General features: G+C 37.7%; 1 protein-coding gene across 2 annotated transcripts in view; it reads left to right on the top strand.

Moving 5' to 3' along the window:
* LOC109403725 (RING finger protein 44) overlaps positions 1-20,439 on the top strand; it is a 70,368-nt gene that overhangs the window by 40,639 nt on the left and 9,290 nt on the right. Inside the window, exons 3-8 of one of the 2 annotated variants that reach the window (XM_062843043.1) lie at positions 12-348; positions 6,165-6,483; positions 7,436-8,236; positions 18,771-18,864; positions 18,939-19,631; positions 19,688-19,846. In XM_062843043.1, coding sequence (XP_062699027.1) covers positions 8,061-8,236; positions 18,771-18,864; positions 18,939-19,631; positions 19,688-19,846 — 1,122 coding nt within the window. In that variant the 5' untranslated portion in view covers positions 12-348; positions 6,165-6,483; positions 7,436-8,060. Of the gene's footprint in view, positions 1-11; positions 349-6,164; positions 6,484-7,435; positions 8,237-18,611; positions 18,865-18,938; positions 19,632-19,687; positions 19,847-20,439 lie in introns of both variants that reach the window. The other variant, XM_062843042.1, reaches the window with a different exon arrangement.

The raw sequence follows: 20,439 nt of genomic DNA, 5'->3' as shown, positions 1-20,439 counted from the left end.
TTTTTTTGCAGGTGCAATGCAAATCAACTGCTGCAGTGCTTTTCGTATACGCACATCCGACTCACTCTAACTATTTCTGTATCTCTAACATTTGCACTGTATAAAAAAACCTCAAATGTTTCAAGCTGAAACAGCATATCATCTTTAACCTCCAGCGAATCCTGCCTGCCCTCCCCTGTTCGATACCACATTAAACAATTATAATTGCATTGCAAGACGCCCGAACTTAGCTCATTTGTAGTTAAAACAGAGTGGGATTACACCTTTATATTTGTAATGTTGTTTGGCGGTGTTTGGTGTTACGGTAGATTTCAATCATCTTTACATTTTTACTGCTCGCGGTGACAGGTTGGTATATGTTCGTTTACAAATTGTTTTTACTTTGGATAAATAGTTTATAGTTAAGGAATGATTTATTTTTAATATGGTACATTGATAAAAGTGCTAGATGTGCAAGTATTAGATATGAATAGATTTATACACATTTAAAATGCTGCAACTTTCTGACTAAGGCTTATACAGTGCTACGAAAGAGTTTGGTATTTACTTGGTTAATTAACAATGGTCTTAAAATACGATTAACTGTGTGCAACTTAATATTTTGTAAATTCCATTTAATTATGACAAGGCAAATATGTGAACATGAAGGAACAGCTATTGTGAACTCGAGCTTCTCTTGTCGCTCATCACTAATAACATATGAAAAACATCTTGTACCGACTTTTCGAATCCTAAAGCAGAATACCCTCTTCGAATGAGTGTTATCAGTTTTGTACCTATTACTTCCGCCCTATTTTGCTTATCCTTTGACAGATACGCGTATTTCGACAAGTGATAGTCGAAATACGCGTATCTTTCAAAGGATAAGCAAAACAGGGCGGAAGTAAAAGGTACAAAACTAGTTACACTCATTCGAAGATGGAAAACATCGTTTATTTCTGTTTTTTTTTTATTATAACTCTCATCGTTAAATATCATCGGTAGATATGTTTTCTGGCGCCTTCTGCATTCAAGTAATCATCGCTAATTTTACTTGGAAAAGTGTGATCAATTTTTTTTTTGTTTTGAAATTTTTGCAGAATTTCTGCAAAGTGTGAAGCGGATGGCTGGGGTTGAACAACATTCTCGTTCAATGCACAGGAATGTGTAATTACAGCGCTCAAATATGCAACGCGAGCTCAATTTCGACGCAAGTCATAATTGCTGCCAATGTTGAGCTCTCGCTTTGTGTGGTCATTAGAAATAGTTAGCTATTCGAAGAGAATAATTTATTGGTTCTCTGTTCAATTTCATTTATTGGCGTTAATCAGAGAGTATTGATTTTATTATTTTGTCTTGCCAGGTGGTAAAACTCGGTCGAGCTTCTGAGGTTAGGAATTATCAATATGGAGATTGTTAGATCAATTCCTGGACCCGAGAGTTTTTTTCTCGACTTTTTCCTTGACAGTCCAACGCATTGGTATTTCGACTAAATAAAGTTCCGCACTGCTTTTGATAGGTTAAAAAATATAGTTTTTAAGATTGAATACCGAGGGTTTGATACGATATGGCGAATCACCTTCAGACAGATCCATACAAGTATTGCAATACAAAAACACATTTGAAACGTGCCATCCCCGGAACATCTCGAAATTTTGATAATCTATGAAGGTATTGTCTAGAATGAAGCGAATGTATATGATCAACTTTACTGAAGACGATATCCTCGTCGTGAAGTGATCATTACCGATTCAATGCTGAATCGCTGCTTCTTCCCAAGCAGGTTTTGCATACCTGACTACAGCTATTTTCTCCTGCTCGCGTTAAAGGACACATTGACGTGTCCCCTTTTTTTCTGATTCGATATAAGTACAAATAAAGAGAGAATTTATTGGTATGTTATGCGGAAGGGCACCTGCACAATGTTTCTACCAGTTTCTGTAAGAAATCAATTAGAAAAATTTGTGGAATCATGATCAGCTTGCTGTTTTAAGAATTAAGAAGCGCTACACGGCTTTACACCATTACATTCAAACACTTATCTCCAAGCCGAGAAAAACCACCTGGCATCTAAAAATAACTTTCGCTTTGCTTTAGGAACGACGCGCTGGGCTTTATGTGCTATTGTCTGCTGGTATTTTTCTGCTTGAAAACTTGAAGTTTATTTCGACTACTCTGACTTAACAATTTACTAATTTTAAGGAAACTGCCTTCAAAGACCTGCACTAATTTTTGTAGCATAAGCAATACAGTAGACGTTCGATAACTGCAACATGTTTATGTTTTACTTAGCAAGCGAAAATTCGATAACTACAACGCCTGACTGTGTCAACGAACCATCAACTAACGTTGAATGAACGTGAACCTCATTCGACTGATCACTTGGACAAACATGACGCACCATTCTGACATTAGGCGGTGCAATAACTGCAAATTTGTTGCACTCACCGAACTTGCAGTTTAACTATTTGCAACGAAGGAACGCCTACTATCGATACTGTTTGTAAACAAAAACAACCACGCAATTTAAGTTCACATAGATTTTTTTTCTAGCTCACTTAAACAAGGAAGTTATTTACTGCTTGAAATTATAACACAAAATTGCTTCCCAGGAACATGTACCAAAGTTTCTCGGTGGAAAGTTACCACTAAAAGAGGATTAGAAAATTATCATTACTATCATCGACTATCATAGAGTATCCATTGGTACATGTATTGGTTAACAATTCTTCATTTGAATTCACCATATTAAGTGGGTTTGAAATGCATCGATGGGATAAAATGGCCCAACGGACAACATCATTCCTGAATGTGATTTGATCATCACTATAGATGAATGATGCCAAGATATGTTTGCATATAACATCCTTCTTGAAGCCAGAGAGGCAATTGTATGACAATTCTTTTGATTCCCCAATCAATATTGGCAACATCCGGTTTTACGTGCTTCCAATTAACGCTTTCTGATGATTTTGTTATCAGCCATGTGTTGAGAAACACATGGAAGCGCATGGTTTTTATTGCCTGTGTTGCCCATGTTAGGTGGCATCTTACCCCATGGTATATAGTCTTTTTGTAAAACTTCCGTTTTACGAAACATTTTTTTAAACGCTAAAAATCAATGAAATGCTATAGAATCATGAATGTTCCTGCAGGAGTAGCAAGTCAATATTGTTTAGTTCTCATAAACAATTTGAATACCTTACAAATGAGACTATTTATCATTGAAAACGACGAAAGCTTGAAAAATATTTGCATGGTACTTCAGCGGAGCAATTCACGAAACTAATGATTTTTCATCGATTTAAAAAGTTAGTTTGTAAAACGGAAGTGGTGCATAAAGGTCATCTCACACCAACAACCATGCGCCTCCATGGGTTTCTTAATCTAGAAACACATGCCTGATAAACAAGTCATCAGAAAAACATTATTAAGAAACCCGCAAGTTGCCATTCTCCGATGATAAATCAATAGAATTTGCGTGGGTTTACCTGTATGACTTCATTAAGGAATCTTTATGCAATAATATCATCGATTTCCTGGGTACAACTCAAAAAAATGTGAATTTTCAGAATTAGCGTTTGTAAGTTGGGAATCTTGAAGCACCTGCAACCAGTTTATTTATTGTACTCATCATTTGTCAAAAGTAAACGAATTTTGATTATTGCATCATGGAAAGGGATTGAAGGACTATCTGTTCCATGAGTTTTGGATGACTATTTTTCAACGACTATTGAAAAAGTTGACTGATTTTTAATTGTGCCTTCATTGCAGAAAATTTGTAAACATATCAAAATCTGGCATTTCTCAACCAATTTCGGAACGGGTCTTTATGAGCTGGAAGTTTACATCGTTTCGCATCATTTGGCATCAAAATCTCAAAAGTATGACAAATTTTGAGTTGTGCCCAGAAAACCGACGATATAGAAGCCAGGCAGGTAAACCTACACTACATATTTTTTTTGCTGATATTCAGCAAACTTTGCTGTTTTATATGCTGATTGCATTCAGCAAAATAAATTACTGAATATCAGCAATTATTTTTCAACTTGCTGTACCATCCAGCAATTTCGACACTTGATCAGCAACGTTGTGCTGAAATTCGGCAAAAATGGATATTTCATTTGCTGATTGTTTTTTTTTTGTGCTGGAAGCATTTCTGAAATTTTGAGGAACACATGTAGGTGTATGATTGTTATTGCCTATGTTGCCCATGTTAAGTGGCATCTTGCCCCATGGCACACGGCCTTTTTGCACCACTTCCGTTTTACGAGCCAATTTTTGAAAACGCTAAAATTCAATGAAAATACTATTGAATCGGTAATGCTTCTGCAGGAGTTGCAAGCCAATATTGTCTGGTTGTCATAAACACTTTAAATGCCTTACAAATGAGACTATTTATTATTGAAAACGACGAAAGTTTGAAATATGGTATCTTACCCCATCTGACCATAAAATGAGCTGATGATGCTGTAGGGTGAGGTGTGGTGAAATGCCAAACTTTCGTCGTTTTCAATGATAAATAGTCTCATTTGTAAGGTATTCAAAGTATTAACAGCAACTAACAATTATTTGCATCATACTTCAGCGGAGAAATTCACGAAACTAATGATTTTTCATCGATATAAAAAGTTGGTTTGTGAAACGAAAATGGTGCAAAAAGGGCATCTGCCATGGAGTACCAACGACCATGCGTCTCCATATTGTTTCTCAATCTCTTTGGAAACACATGCCTGATAAATGAATCACCAGAAAAACTGAATTGCAAAAAAAGGAATTTTTTCTTGCCATTTTTCATTGGGAAATCAAAAGCATTACCGCGGGTTTTCATGTATGACTTCATGAAGGAATCTTTATGCAATCATATCTTAGCACTTACAGACAAAGCAAGGACTACAGTAATGATCAAATCATATTTAGGACTGATTTTATGTGTTGGACCATTTCACCCCACCGTTGCATTTTGGATCAAGTTTCCCCTAGTTGTAAGTACGGGCGCTCGTTCATGCACAGCCACGTGACCACATGACGTGATTTTAGGAAAAAAATGGAGACTCATGGTTATTGATGCATGTACTACCCATGTTGAATGGCATTTATTCGTTTTTTCGAAACTACACTCAAAATTGCTGGAAAACGATGATGATGCATTTTCTAGCAAATATTGTTAAGTTACTGTTAGTGCAATTATAAAAGCGTTCACTAATAAAATGATACATATTTGATTGTGTGCTCATATTTTATGCAATTAATCAATTCCCTTCAGACTTTAGTTAATGTACAAATCGAATCAAATATTTGTCTGCTATTTCCACTAGTAATTAACCAAAAGTATAAAGTTTATAAATTTCACTGAAAGGACAGAACATGAACGAAGCATAAATATGTTTCCAAGCATACGCAAACAGTGAACAGGAACCCCTTCATGCTCAAGTGTATTCATCCCACCTCAGAACGAAACACAAAGAGCATAACGATGTATCATTGTTTCCAAACAAATCCTCGTCATCGTATGCTGCGGGCTTTCTATACAAAAAAGATTTCATATTCTTTCGTTTCGTACCTACTATCTAAAGAAACCTTTTATACACGCCGTAGACGGCTGTCCGGATGACGACGGAACGAGAATCACGAGGACGCATGAGCACAACTCCGGTACCGCGCCATGCGCATCATCGAGGCCACTGCCTTCTGGTGCCGTGGTAGCCCAGGCCAACATAAATCCTCACATTTCGTAGCACTGTAGTGAGCTAAAAAGAACGTCGCGCGTGTAAACGTCATGCAAATGCTGGAGTGAATAATAGCTATGTCGTACTTCTTCTCTTTTGCTCCGCTAGAGCCAGCTGTTTGTAACTCCGAGGAAGTTTATATTTTCTCAATGTTTTTATTTACGCCCTTGTTGATAAACGATTCAAAGTAATGTAACGATGTTTGCGTACAACTGAGTTCAAATCAAAATACATGCCAACGAATGCGAGCGCATAGAAGAGACCTATCTTTCGCGTCCGTTTTGTGCCTCGGTTTTAAGGTTAAATCTATGCGTTTTCTTATATAATAATTACTGAAGAGCTTACCGCATACCCAGCGTGGCGGACACATTGTACACTGAAATCGAAAGTTCAGACAGTGAAATTAACATTTTCCCATCGTTTCTCTCCGTCTTCTTCTCCGATTCTCTCCGGCAGACTTTTTAACCAGCGTCGTTGGCTGCCCCCCGCGATCTCCAGTAACTGAATGCCGCGTATCGATTCGTGAAGCAGAGACCAGGCGACCGTGCAGAAGTGTTGGTGTGAAGCCAACAAGAAGCTCCCTGGCATCGGACCGACGACGAGGACAGCGCTGGACAGAAGAGCAGGCCCTAGCTGCGGTATCACCGTTAATCCGGAAGCAAACAAAGCTTGAACGATAAATTGCTGCAGTATACGCAGCACGCCAAGTTCTCGTAGCGTTGGGACGCTTACAAAAGCCAACAACGTCACATGCGTCTTGCTTCTGTTTGCACGGGTAATCTACATCAGCATAGAAAGAACTACATCCAAGCCATTCCATGTCAAATCGTTTGAAAGCCAATTTGTCGCTTTGTAACTTATCTTTCCAATATAAGTAAAAAAAGCTTGAATTTATAAAGATTGCTATTAGACCGTTCGCAATGCTGTTTTATTTTGTATGGCGAGTTTTAAAATTTTAGTATCCGGAGTAACATTAATCGTTTTATTTTGTAACTTGCTCTACAAAAGCGTACCATGTTTCATGATTTTAAGGTTGAAGGATTCGTCATTGATTTCATCATCATCTTTGAAATTTCGAAAGCAGTTTTCTCGTTTAAAACACAAATATTCTTTATGAAAATGTATTCACTGCATTCCACTCTCTATCTGAAATACAGTGAATACATTTTCATAACGAATATTTGTGTTTTGAACGAGAAAACTGCTTTCAAAATATCAATGACGAATCCTTCAACCTTAAAATCATGAAACATGATACGCTTTTGTAGAGGCCTTCTCAGTGCGTTTTAAGCCACAGTAAAAATGTGAATGTTTGAACATATACCTATATACCTTTTGAATCTTATTTTACGTTGATTTGGGGTATCATTGATCAACTAAGTGAACGATGCTCGTCTGTGCACTGTGACACATAATGCATCGGACAAACACCGGAGTCATCTATTTGTAAATCTTTTACTGACACAGCTTTAATTTTTCTTTTATGTCTGAAACCTCTTGAATGATATACAACAAATTGAAACTTTTATTCAGACCATGGAAAGAAAGTTACAAAGTTACAATTATTTCAAATTTGATAAGATACATGATTCAGCATGGAATGACTTTTACCTAGAAGAAAAACGGAACACGTTGCCACTGCACACATTTTCCGCTCGTCCGCCTTCGCGGTTACCCTTTTCCCTTGTTTTGCGTCGTTATTCAATTTATCACATGTTTGCTTCCAGTGTTTTTCTCTATTGTGCATCCACGGTCGTGCAGGACAACAGGCTCCTTGTAATTCAACGTCTATTACGTATGACTGGGTAGGGCAAGCCTCGAAGATCGTATAAGTTTTGCTTTATGAATGAACTGTGCCGAAGCGCAATAATCAAACTGAGTTGTGAATCGAATCGGGTTCATACGAGTGTGATCTGTTCTTAAGGCCTCGATCGGACAAAGTGCTATGTGAAAACCAACCAAGTAAGACCATTTTCAATGTGTGCAATAAAGACCCGCTGTATCGTCGATTGCAAATAAAAAGACTCAGCTTCGTCGCCAGCGTCAGTGGAGAAAAATAAACATTAAAAAAATCTCAACAGAAGCTTGAAAAATAAACAATAAAAAAGAGAGAAAAAAAAGTATTCAGATCGTAGAAACCTACGCCATTCATTTTCCTCGCTTGGAGGAAAACTGCAGCAGAGAAGAGTGATTCGGGATTGCTGTTTGAATATAAATCAGTACCGCAGAGAGTGAAAACAAAGAAGACCATTGCATCGTATTTTCGTGCTGTGTGTAGAGCGATACTTTCGAATAGTGCAAAGCAAAACGGAAGGGATATAGAAACCGAGAAATAGCGGTACACATTCAACGATGAATCCGGGCCATTCTGGAACGTCAAGGCGACCGTACTCACGGGGTGCCGCCCCAAGGAATCGCTCTCGTATGCCATTCTCTCCTCACCATTCGCATCATTCCAATCGCAACCATGGCGGCGGCCACAGCCAGTCCTGGTACAACAAGGACATGGAAAACAGCTTCAACTATGGGTGAGTGTTTTGCATCAAAAGCATGGTCGTGCGCGGAGCTGTGTATTTAGTTCCTGCGACGGCATCATCGTAGCCTTACACTAGTAGATTAATATGGTCAGGAATGAAGAGATTTGTACTAAATAAAGGAAACTATACTTTTTTGAAAGCATTTGGTCAATACGTAAAGATAAAATTTAAAAATCCATATTGTACATATTTACAATTTGTCACGTTGACTGTAATTCTTACAGCTTTTCTATGAAATCGCATGAAAGGTATAGTTTCTTTACAATTATAAACATACACTCAGTGGACTATCAATGCGGCTTACAATATTCATTTTTAAAACTATTGTGGATTAAATTTCATAGCTACAATTTACTAAAGACATATTTCGTTCATTGGGTTGTCTTTAGGTAGGCTACGCTATAATTGAGAATTCATTTTCATTTATTAAGCGTTGCATTACAATTATACTAATGTACTTTGCGGAATTTAAACGAAAATAAACGTTACTTTTTGACGTTAGTCCAATTTGTAGAAATTAGTAGTGACGGCCGACGGGAACCCCGTTTGTTTAAATTGGTACCAATTGGTAGTACATTTTTGGCAAATTTCAAGCTTTTCAGACCTATTTCAAATTTATGTTTACGTAGGTTTTATGATTATAGTTGGAATTGGCAATTGAAGAAAAAAATATTGAGCCTCATTTTCTTTGTTTATTGTCACTTGCACCCTCTGCAGGGCCCCTATAGCCGAGGCGGTAAACGCACGGGTATTCAGCATGACCATGCTGAGGGTGACGGGTTCGATTCCCGGTCGGTCCAGGATCTTTTCGTAAAGGAAATTTCCTTGACTTCCTTGGGCATAGAGTATCTTCGTGCCTGCCACACGATATACACATGCAAAATGGTCATTGGCAGCGGAAGCTCTCAGTTAATAACTGTGGAAGTGCTCATAGAACACTAAGCTGAGAAGCAGGCTTTGTCCCAGTGAGGACGTTACGCCAAGAAGAGGAGGACCCTCTGCTTCTTATCTTCTCTAATGTACTGACCGGAGAAATAAAAGATGCATTTGTTATTGGATGTGTACAATGTACATCCCTGTACATCACATGCAACAAATAGTTGTGTGTCTTTAAATGAATGCGATTTATTTATTCTATACACATTGTTTTAGTTGATTTTTCCATAATACATACACACCAAAAATAGATTGAGGGTTTCAGCAAAACTTTGCTGAATTTTGTCGAGCTGAAGGTTTCAGTAAACATTTTGTTGAAATTCAGCAAAATTTTGCTGAAGTTCAGCAACATTTTGCTGATTTGTTCAGTTAACTCTGCTGATCACCAGTAACGATTTGCTGAAATTCAGCAAACTTTGCCGGAAGTTCAGCAAAAAAAAATGGCTGAACCCTTCAGCTCGGCAAAATTCAGCAAAATATTGCTGAAAGCGTTTGGTGTGTACAGTTATTTTTTGAAATTTATAGCATTTTAATGTATTTTTAATTTGCCAATCAAAGTCATTAATAACTGGAAAGCAGTAGAACAGAAAACTGCCCTCCTCTTAGGGTTTATTGGCGACACAAGTGGAATTGTAAACCGCACAGGTACGAACATTGAGTGTATTGATTTAGTTTGTTTGTAAAAAAACCACATAAATCCAATAATGTTACCTAGGCAACAAACGTAAGGCTTACACCATTTTGTCAAGTTCACTCCACCAGAGACGATTACCCAATTGTTATCCTCTAAACCAGCTAAAAACTCAAAGGCCAGTTCTGTTTCACACAGTGGTTTTGGTTCACGTTGTGTTAGTGTAATGCTATTGACTAAGCCTACATGCATTTTGTTTAATATTGGGATATGGAATTCAAGAAACATTAAAACACTTACGAGCGCAACATTATCAATAACAATTTACGAATGCATCCTAGTACCTGTTTTTGAAAGATGGAATATATCTCATCAGTGTTACTTTTTCTTGTGTAGTTTCGAGTTCACCTTTCTGCAGCCAAGTTCTTCATTTGATTTTTATAGCTCAACTAAGAGTGGACGAATTCTTTCAGCTTGTTTGTTACATTCTCTCGCCGGAACACGCAACTTGTTTGTATCATATAGAGTTAATGGTTCCTTTAGTTCGCATTTTACACCTCACACACTAAGCGCATCAACTGGTTAGAATCGTTTACATGTGCTTTTATTTCTATAGATTTTTTCCCACCAGATTTAATCCCCTTTTTCCAGTTCTTAGGCTAATAGTTCACTATTTGACAAATGTGCAATATTTGATAACTTTTGACAGATCAAGGTGCACCGGGCAAACAAACCATATTTGCCACTTTCAACGAAACGAATAAGGGTAAACAGAGCCAATCAATAGGCCAAATTTAATCTGTCAAAAGTGGTCAAATATTTGTCGTTCATAAAAAAGTGTACTCGTAGTCTTACAGGGTATAGCAATCACACGAAACATCGTTCAAAGCCCTAACGGCTATTTGCTAAAACCAAAAGAATCTGATCGACGGATAGGGTACATGAATGTATGTGTGCGAGCGTTCGTATAATGAATGCGTACTTATGAGTGTTACCTAATAAAACAACTTCTTTTCTCAGCTGTCTGTCAACACGTAAACGAAAATGACCGCCACAATAGACGCCTACGTCTTGCAATTTAATTAATTTTCCAGAGAAAAAACATCTGATTATCTAGTAGGCCAGTAAGACTGTTGTTGCTTGCTTACTCACAAATAGCATTGATTCGTATTTTTAGCTGGCATTTGGAGGATCGCCAGATTTGTGCCCACACAAATTTAAACAAAATGCATGATTTAGAAAGCGGAAGGTTATAATCCTCACCATAAAACCCTTCTAAATTTTACGTCGATTGTACTTTTGTTACCGAGACAATTGTATAGAAATCAGAAGAAGTCGTTTAAAAATATTTGAAAAAAACTTCACTTACACTTTGGAACTTTAAGTAGAACTTTTCTATTGAAATCTCTAGTTGAAATTTACTATTGCTTACTTTACTTTTGAAACTTAAAAAAAAATAGAAAATGATGGGTAAAACATTCTTTAAAAGATTATTTTTTTTAGTTTTTCTTTTTCAAAAGTGAAGTAATATTAAAGTGTTTTTTTTATTTTAACTAATGATTCAAATGTTTGAAAAGTTAAATTTTCTCCAAATTCACAATTCTGTGTGAATCCGTATGCTTTTTTTGCAATTGATAAAATAAATAGTATTAAGCGAATCTAACCGAAACTTGTCGAGTTGCATAAATACGAAGAGTCGAGTTTTGCAACGATTTGCATTGAGTATTGGGTAATTCTTGCGAAAGTTGCCATAAAAATAATGAAAATTACACGTCATGCAAACTTCATTTTTGTCATGTACACTTAGTGTTATGATGGTTTACATGATCATATAATGGAAGTTTACATGACATTTTATGACTTTTACATGATATGTCATGTAAACTTTTGGGCAGTGATGAGAATAGGAAGCAAACAGTGAAGTACTAGATTGAAAGTAGTGAGCTGGATTTTTGTATGGTGAGATGATCAGTTCTCCATTTCTGCAATGAAATGGTGCAAACAACGTGGGTTATATGGTTTCCTGCCTAATTTGATGCTGTTTGAGCAAAAGTTTGGGTAACTATGTTGTTGAAGTTGCAAGAAATAAATAATACAACAACACAGTTTCCCAAACTTTTGCTCAAACAGCATCAAATTAGGCAAGAAACCATAAAATCCACATTGTTTGCACCATTTCATTGCAGAAATGGAGAACTGATCATCTCACCATACAAAAATCCAGCTCACTACTTTCAATCTAGTACTTCACTGATTGCTTCCTATAGGAGGCAATCAGTGAAGTACTAGATTGAAAGTAGTGAGCTGGATTTTTGTATGGTGAGATGATCAATCCTCCATTTCTGCAATGAAATGGTGCAAACAGCGTGGGTTATATGATTTCTTGCCTAATTTGATGCTGTTTGAGCAAAAGTTTGCGTTACTGTGTTGTTAAAGTTGTAAGAAATAAATAATACAACAACACAGTTATCCAAACTTTTGCTCAACCAGCATCAAATTAGGCAAGAAATCATATAACCCACGCTGTTTGCACCATTTCATTGCAGAAATGGAGGATTGATCATCTCACCATACAAAAATTCAGCTCACTACTTTCAATCTAGTACTTCACTGATTGCCTCCTATTGTCAGACAAAAGAGGCACAAAACAAGCAACAAAGAAGACGCGGCGATTAATCTTTATCCCAACTGGTAACAGATAATGACATGATCTCGAATTTTTTTGTCGCAGACAAAACGGAAGCTGAATTTGTTGCGTACTTTTCAACTCGTGAATAATCAATTATTACTAACCCAAAATCGAAACTTTTTGATGATACATCTTCAGCAGCGTTGCAGTGTTTACCGACTATAAGTTACCACTCGAAAATCACAATGCAAGGCTTAAAAATCTCTAAACTTGTGGTGCACGATCTTTGTCCTATTCTGTTCAAGTTGGGATAAACGTATGTCGCATTGGGTAGAATGTCGCAACAAGTTCAGGTTGCGACATTGTCGTTATTGTTGCGCGATGGTTGAATTTTGATTCACTGCTTTTGGGATATCTCACGCTCCAATTATTTGCATCATATGTCACAGATTTTCACACTCGTCACGGAAAACCCGCTCTACCTCCAATATTTAAGGTAAATGTCATCGACTACCTTCGGAAAATGCCCTTTGATCTGTCTATGAATTTTGACTACCCTTTTCTTAAGTAAAAACCTAATCATGCAACATACAAAATGTAACAATATGATTTCCATCACTTTCGAAATACTTTCATCAGACATCTTAGCATCAAAGTTCACACAGGAGTCAAAACAAGTCCAATTTAAGTCATAAGACTCGTTGCCTCTTCGAAGTACTAAACCTCTCCGATACAAATTACTCCAGCTGTACATATTGGTAATATGAACCACTTATTATAGTAAACTGTTACTCCAATTTGCGGTAAATGTACAGATCAGTGGACATTTCCATAATAGTTATTTATATAACGAGTTGCAAAAATTTGATTTTTCAGCACGAGTCGTACATTTATCCAACGAGTCTTGCCGAGTTGGATAAATACGAAGAGTGCTGAAAAATCAAATTTTGCAACGAGTTCCATACAACATTTTATGCAATTTTATTTTTCATAATGCAACCCATTTGAGTTGCATAATGTTCATAATGCAACTCAAATGGGTAGAATTATGAACAATATGCAACTTTTTTTCATTATGCAATTCATTTTAGTTGCATAATGAACCAGCACGGAAAAATAGGTCATTATGATACTGAAATGAGTAGTATAAAATAGAAATTATGATACTGACTTGCATAAAAAATGTTACCGTACGCTGGTGATTTTAATTGTCGAGCAGTTCAGTTATTTAAGTTGAAGTGAAATTTCACCGAAATCAGATTCATTCCACAAAACTCTTTCAGTTTTGCAAATTTGCGGATTGAATGTAACGAAAATTTAACGTTCTTTACCTTAATTACGAGTTGTAGGTTTTTATTGGCGTAAAAAAATCATGATCAAAAGTTTTTTTATAACACTTTCTCAATGCTCATAATTCTTAATAAGCTTAGCAAAACATTAGAGGGCAAACACGAAAATATTGCAACAGTTACAACTGCCTGCAACTTTTTCCCTGTGGACAGAAATCAATCAAATTTTGTACAGTTACTATTTGACGTACATCCTGTAAATTGCTTAGTTGTGTGGTTTGTTGCGGTCAAGATGGAAGTGATTAAAGTGAAAATGAGTGAAAAAAAATTGTACTCTCCAAGGAAGGTCCAGAGCTGTACCAACTTGCTTTGAAACAAGATATGCTGCGAGACTATAATTGAACCTTAAGAGTGGAAAAGAAGTCCAAAGATTGGTTGACTTTGGAGCACAACGCGGAAAAGAATAAAAAATCGAAAAATATTGAAAAGATGCGGTATACCATAATTTTACAGCTCTTATGGATGGCGTTAAGTGAAAGTTTCGAGAATTATTCCATACTAAATTTTGCCCCTAATTACTCTTCCAGTATATTTGAACTGAAGTACATAAATCTATATATAAAAATGCCCTGCAATTCTGGTTATTATCCGATCAATACATGAAATTATAAAGAAAATTAACGGTGTTGCAATAATTTCGTGTTCGCCATTTACATGTAGCCTCAAGTGATGAGTGGGATATTATATTCACAGTACATATTTCACATTTAAAGGAAAGAGGAATGAATGTGTGTTGAAAATGCTTTGACATCCATGTGCACAACAGAAACATGTGCTCGATATCGAGCACATGTTTCTGTTATGCACATGAATATCAAAGCATTTTCAATTGTGTACTTTACACATGGCTTGGTGGGAGCGGACCTGGTGTGGTGGTTAGAACACTAGACTATCACGCCGAGGACCTGGGATCGAATCCCACTCCCGACAAACTCCCTTCGGAAGGGAAGTAAAGCGTGGGTCCTGAGATGAACTAGCCTAGGGGTAAAAATCTCGTTAATACAGATAAAAAAACATGGGTTGGTCAGCCAAAGCAAAAATCAAGAAATTGACGTTTGTAATGCAGCATGTCTCTGTTGATTTTGCCGTGTAAAGAGTCTAATTCAACTGCATTGATTTTGCACATAAGTTGATGTTTAACTCTAGACTAATACTTATGACACACATGTTATACTGGAATCACTATACAATTGGGTTTTTAAATTTTCAAAAATGTATCGATTTTTCAATCCTATACAAAAGAACACCTTTTTCTGAGCCACTATGATTTTTTTAAGATTTTTAGAACTTTGTTTTGGTACCTAAAATCAATTTCAAAGAGATTTTTTGAAATCACCTTTTGACAGCTGGGCAACTGCTTGACAGCTCCGCCCAGTACAAAATGCGACGAGGGGTGATTCGGCAAATCGCTCCCATACAAACTTCAAATTGATTTTTAAATGGGTTCCCGGGCACCAAAATTCATGAAAATTTGGATTTCGACTCAGTTTGGCATGCAGATTTAGAATATGGGATTATAGAAGCCAATTGGCTTTTTAAGCGATGTTGAGATAATTCCATATTCTGAATCTGCATGCCAAACTGAGCCGAAATCCAAATTTTCATTAATTTTGGAGCCCGGGAACCTATTTAAAAATCAATTTGAAGTTTGTATGGGAGCGATTTGTCGGATCACCCCTCGTCGGATTTTGTACTGGGCGGAGCTGTCAAGCAGTTGCCCAGCTGTCAAAAGGTGATTTGAATAAATCTTTTTGAAATTGATTTTAGGTATCAAAACAAAGTTCTAAAAATCTGAAAAAAATCATAGAGGCTTAGAAAAAGGTGCTCTTTCGTTTAAAAATATAAAATCATTGAATTTTTCTTAATTTAAAAACCCAATTGCGCTTGAAATGAGTGCCACACCGAAAATTCTCTCCTTTCAAGTCAGTCTTTATAAAATTTTCTTGAAACATCGTACCGTTGTACGTATATCACACTCGTTTCACACGTGTGTCCGGGGTATAACATGTGAAAAGGATGTAATAATTATTGCGAGTTTCTGCTTCTCCCGTTCCTTCTGGGTGTATTTCTAATAATTCATGTAGGAGACGTCGAAAACAAAGCTAATAAAGCCTGTATCCGCAATAATCGGGACACAGAAGTACGTCAGTCGCTCTGTAATGAATCGGTAAAATTGGCCAAATAATTGACTGAGAACTCTTTGGTGTATGTTTATTATTTGTGCCAAATTTCATAAAAATCGATGCATTACTTTTAACTGTGGATGAAAAACAAACAGACCCGGTTTTAAGCATTTTGTACAATCATGATCATTTTTCATTCGCATACTAGATGGTATTTTTTAGGGCCCATATAGCCGAGGCGGTAAACGCACGGGTATTCAGCATGACCATGCTGAGGGTGACGGGTTCGATTCCCGGTCGGTCCAGGATCTTTTCGTAAAGAAAATTTCCTTGACTTCCTTGGGCATAGAGCAGGGTTGAAAAAATCACATTCAATTGAATGACATTTTGCTGAACTGAATGCTTAAGGCATTCATTTTCAGCTCCACTGTGCGATACTTGAAAGTGAACACAGAAAAACTCAACTACTTTGTGGACGTAATGACTCCACCGTCATCAACACACGCTCTGCGCTGATGGATGCTTCATGTCAACAACGGCTGCATGAATGCGACTGGCCCATAAGCAAGCGTGGTGAATTTTCTCTTTTGAGTGCCAATGACAGGGAAAATGTTGTTATTGAACCTCGCCGTCGCCACGATGCGAGCGACGAGAGAATTTTTATTCTCTTCTCCCCGCCGCCGTGAAGGAAAGAAGCTTTAACGTCAGAAGCGGTGTGGTGAAAAGACAAAAATAAAAACTCACGTTCGTTGCTTGCTTTCATTTTTTTGCAACCCTGGCATAGAGTATCTTCGTGCCTGCCACATGATATACACATGCAAAATGGTCATTGGCAGAGGAAGCTCTCAGTTAATAACTGTGGAAGTGCTCATAGAACACTAAGCTGAGAAGCAGGCTTTGTCCCAGTGAGGACGTTACGCCAAGAAGAGGAGAGGAGGATGGTATTTTTACGCTACAGTTCAAAGTTCTGTGATGATAATTATGAAATTTCGTAAGCAGTTATGATACTTATAGACACTTTCTTGCAAAATTTCATCAACTTTGATCAATTAGTTTGATAGCTACTGGTGTTGATAGGGGTGAGTGTTGGTGAAATTTTTTCGTGTTTTTCATGTGCGATTTTTGCCTAATCATAACTTTTGAATGTTTCTGCTAATTTTCATGAAATTTTCACAGAAGCTCGTTGATTATGTGTATATTATGCCTGCAAAATTTGATGATTATTGATATAGTACTTTCAATAGTTCAATCGAAACAATAAAGGGTGCTGACTAATTGCTGCCTGAGAGGCTAAAATCACGTTCAGTCGTGACATGTATGACTATAAAATTGTTAATAGTGCATCGATTTTTTTGAAATTTTGCCCATGCAACAAATGTAGATTGAGAGGTTTGTGATCAAAATTTCAGCCATTTCCTTTGCCCAATTCGAAAGTTACAGCGCTGACAAGCAAAACTAGGGGCTGTACAAAATTCAATGGCGCACATTTTACTCTTTCGTTGCTACAACAAAAAGTACTGCACCGATTCACTTGAAATTTTGTAGATAAACTGTACACATCCTAAGATGTTAATAGACAAAATTTGAGCAATTTTAATGTATCTATTGCAGAGTTACAGCTGCATTTCTGTTGTCCCGATTATTGCGGATACAGGCTTTAAGCGCTATTTCTTTTGTTTTGTTTTTTTTAAATTTTATTGTTTTGTTGGGAGTGAGCATTTATGATAACAAAAAGGACGGAAACAACAGATGCTTAAATCGCCGGTTTTTGGGATACGACGAATATAGGGGCATATGCTGAACAAGAGTACTGATACTCTACTCTTACCAGTAACAAATAGAGCAGACTCCCCTCTATCTGATAACGGGATAAGTTTGCATTAATACATTGAAATGAGCCTAGAAGTAACGGAAGAAGCTGGGCCGTGGAATGGTTGTTCCGACCTTTCCGCATGTTGGTCTAAAACTATTGTTCAACAACATTGCTATTAGGTGATACTATTTTCATGGTGAGAATTATTTGAATCGTAAGCTGTTCTAAGAGCTACGTCTAGTTATCTGTGGTCCAATTCATAGCAATTAATAATCATTTCCGTACAGATGAAACAGCAGCCGCCGCAGCAATGAATTCGATCTTCTAGCGTAGTTACAATTGGCAAAATCAGTTTTTCTTAGTTTGATATCAAATGATGACCCCTCCGCATACCTAAATGAATTCTGGTGTATATTTCCCTAGTTATGTGGTTGATTGCAATTTGTGATATAAATTATGTTATATGCAACGTAGTCAGTAATTTGTTTCTGTGGGTTCAGAATGTTTGCACATCTCAACTAACATTCATGCTTTGGTTTGAACCTCCTCGCATTCACGGTGTACGGTTGCGTAGTTGCGAATCGAATCTTACCGTTTCGCATTAGCCATCCATCCATGTTTTATATCACAAATAGCTTTCCGATTCGATCAAACGTTTCCAATCTCTTCATATAACAGTTTTGTAGGCAACGAATATTATACATAAGCTTATTGTAACTGTAATTTATTTTCTAATTAATATATGATTGTTTTTTGATTTTTCTTCCGCATGCTTTTTGTCCGTTGTGGTAAATAAATTGCAAAAAATGTTCAAATACACACGTACTACTACTTATTTCCTCTACTGCTACTACAACTACAACTACTACTACTACCACTATGCAGTGATAATAACGGGAGTAGTCCTAAAGAATCCTTCACATACTCACCAAAATCCCCACCAATGCAATTACATTCCCCTCCAATCACCAATCGTCCAATTTTAATGCCTTACGGTGCTACTGATGATGGTAGTGTTAATAATAGATCTCAACAAATTCTTAGAGCTGGACCAAGCCATAATGACCGGCGAAATAACATGAGTATGCAGGATAGAAACCGGCATACTAATAGTGCATCGACCTTGGATCGTCATTCGGTATGTAATCTGCATTCACAATTCGAAACGTCGTATGTTAGAATAAGGTTGGGTTTCTATTGACACCATTGCAGAATCATTTCGAAGGGCCATCGAATTCCAGAGGATCAGATTTGCATCTGGATGCTAGATCAGTCCTGTCGATAGATTCGATGCGAAACAGTCGGGAGAATAACCGAGAACGCTTCAGTCCGCCATATCATCAGGGTAGCAGTTCACATACGAACAACAACCAAACACCAAGTCCATCGTACAACTCAGACGGAAGCAATGGAATCAAATCGGATAGTCCTTCGCGTAAAAGACGTCGTGTATCCAGAATGCCTAGTCAATCTCCGCCGGCCATTTGGGACCATCGAAGGTCTCCACGAAACAACAATAATCACCACAACAATCACCATAATCATCAACCGCAACAGCAATTGCAGCAACCACCCCACATGAGTCAACATCATCAAAGTCAGCACAACCATTTACACCTGCCTCAGCATCAATCCGGCCCGGTACCATTACAACAAGGCAGTCCACCGTTGCGCAGACCAAGATTCCGTGAACAACCTCGTCCGTGGGAGCCAATGCCGCAGGTTTTCCAACAACCGTCACCACCTCAACCACAGCATCAGCATCCCTCACTGATGGTTGACATCAACCAAGTTCCTGTTAGCCTTCCATTGGGTCACCACGAGCAACTATGGACGTATTCTGCTGGGCCGCATATTTCCATTTGCTCAGGGCACCCAGCCGCACCACATATGCCACCTTGCCAGGTATTCAGTTCCAAAACTTTTGCAAACGAAATTCTTACAAGCTTTTTGTTTTCAAGGTCCACGGAGTCTACTCGCAACCCTTTGCTCAAACTTGTAATATTGGAGGACATTTCGGAGCCTTTGCATCGACCCCAGCAGCGCTTGCTGTACCGCATCCTCACCCCCATCCTCAGCCGCATCAAGCCCACTATCAGCATCCTCACTTGGCGCAACAGGTAAATTTCTTAGGAGTAGATGGGGTCAACTTGAAACTCTCGAGTTTAACACCATAAGGGCGTAACTGCAGTGATTGTTTTTTCCTAAATCATCTTTTTTGATTTATGCGGGATGTTGATTCTCATTTTTTAGGCTTTCCCTTTGTGGGCAGTTGAAAGCCTATTCTCGACCAACATATTAACGAAGGTTCCTAGGTGAATATCTGATCTTGGAAAACCACCATTCTGGTTTACATCAACAGGACGTGCGACAGTATCTTGTACGCCTAAATAACCCTCCTTGTGCATTAGGGTTATTTTTTACTCCACGCGTACACTACGTCAGCGAGTTGTTTCCGTGATGCAGTAGGGAGGTCAGACGCGCCAGCTTGGTCAAATTATTGGGGGGGGCAAAGCCTGGTTTTTCTGATTTTTTGTATGGGAAAATCGAAAAATCGTCAAATATTGGGGGGGGGGGCAAAACCATGCTTGCCCCCCCCCCCCTAAGTTGGCGCCTATGAGGGAGGTTAAGAAGAATGATCCGTTTGCAATTAGCACGCTCCAATCTGTGCATACTATCATAGTGATAAAGAGGTCCAAGAACTCCAACCTGG

The sequence above is a fragment of the Aedes albopictus genome, chromosome 3, assembly GCF_035046485.1.
Source record: "Aedes albopictus strain Foshan chromosome 3, AalbF5, whole genome shotgun sequence".
Lineage (NCBI taxonomy): Eukaryota > Metazoa > Arthropoda > Insecta > Diptera > Culicidae > Aedes > Aedes albopictus.
The sequence above is the reverse complement of the archived record's forward strand: the minus strand, read 5'-3'. Positions and strand labels throughout refer to the sequence as shown.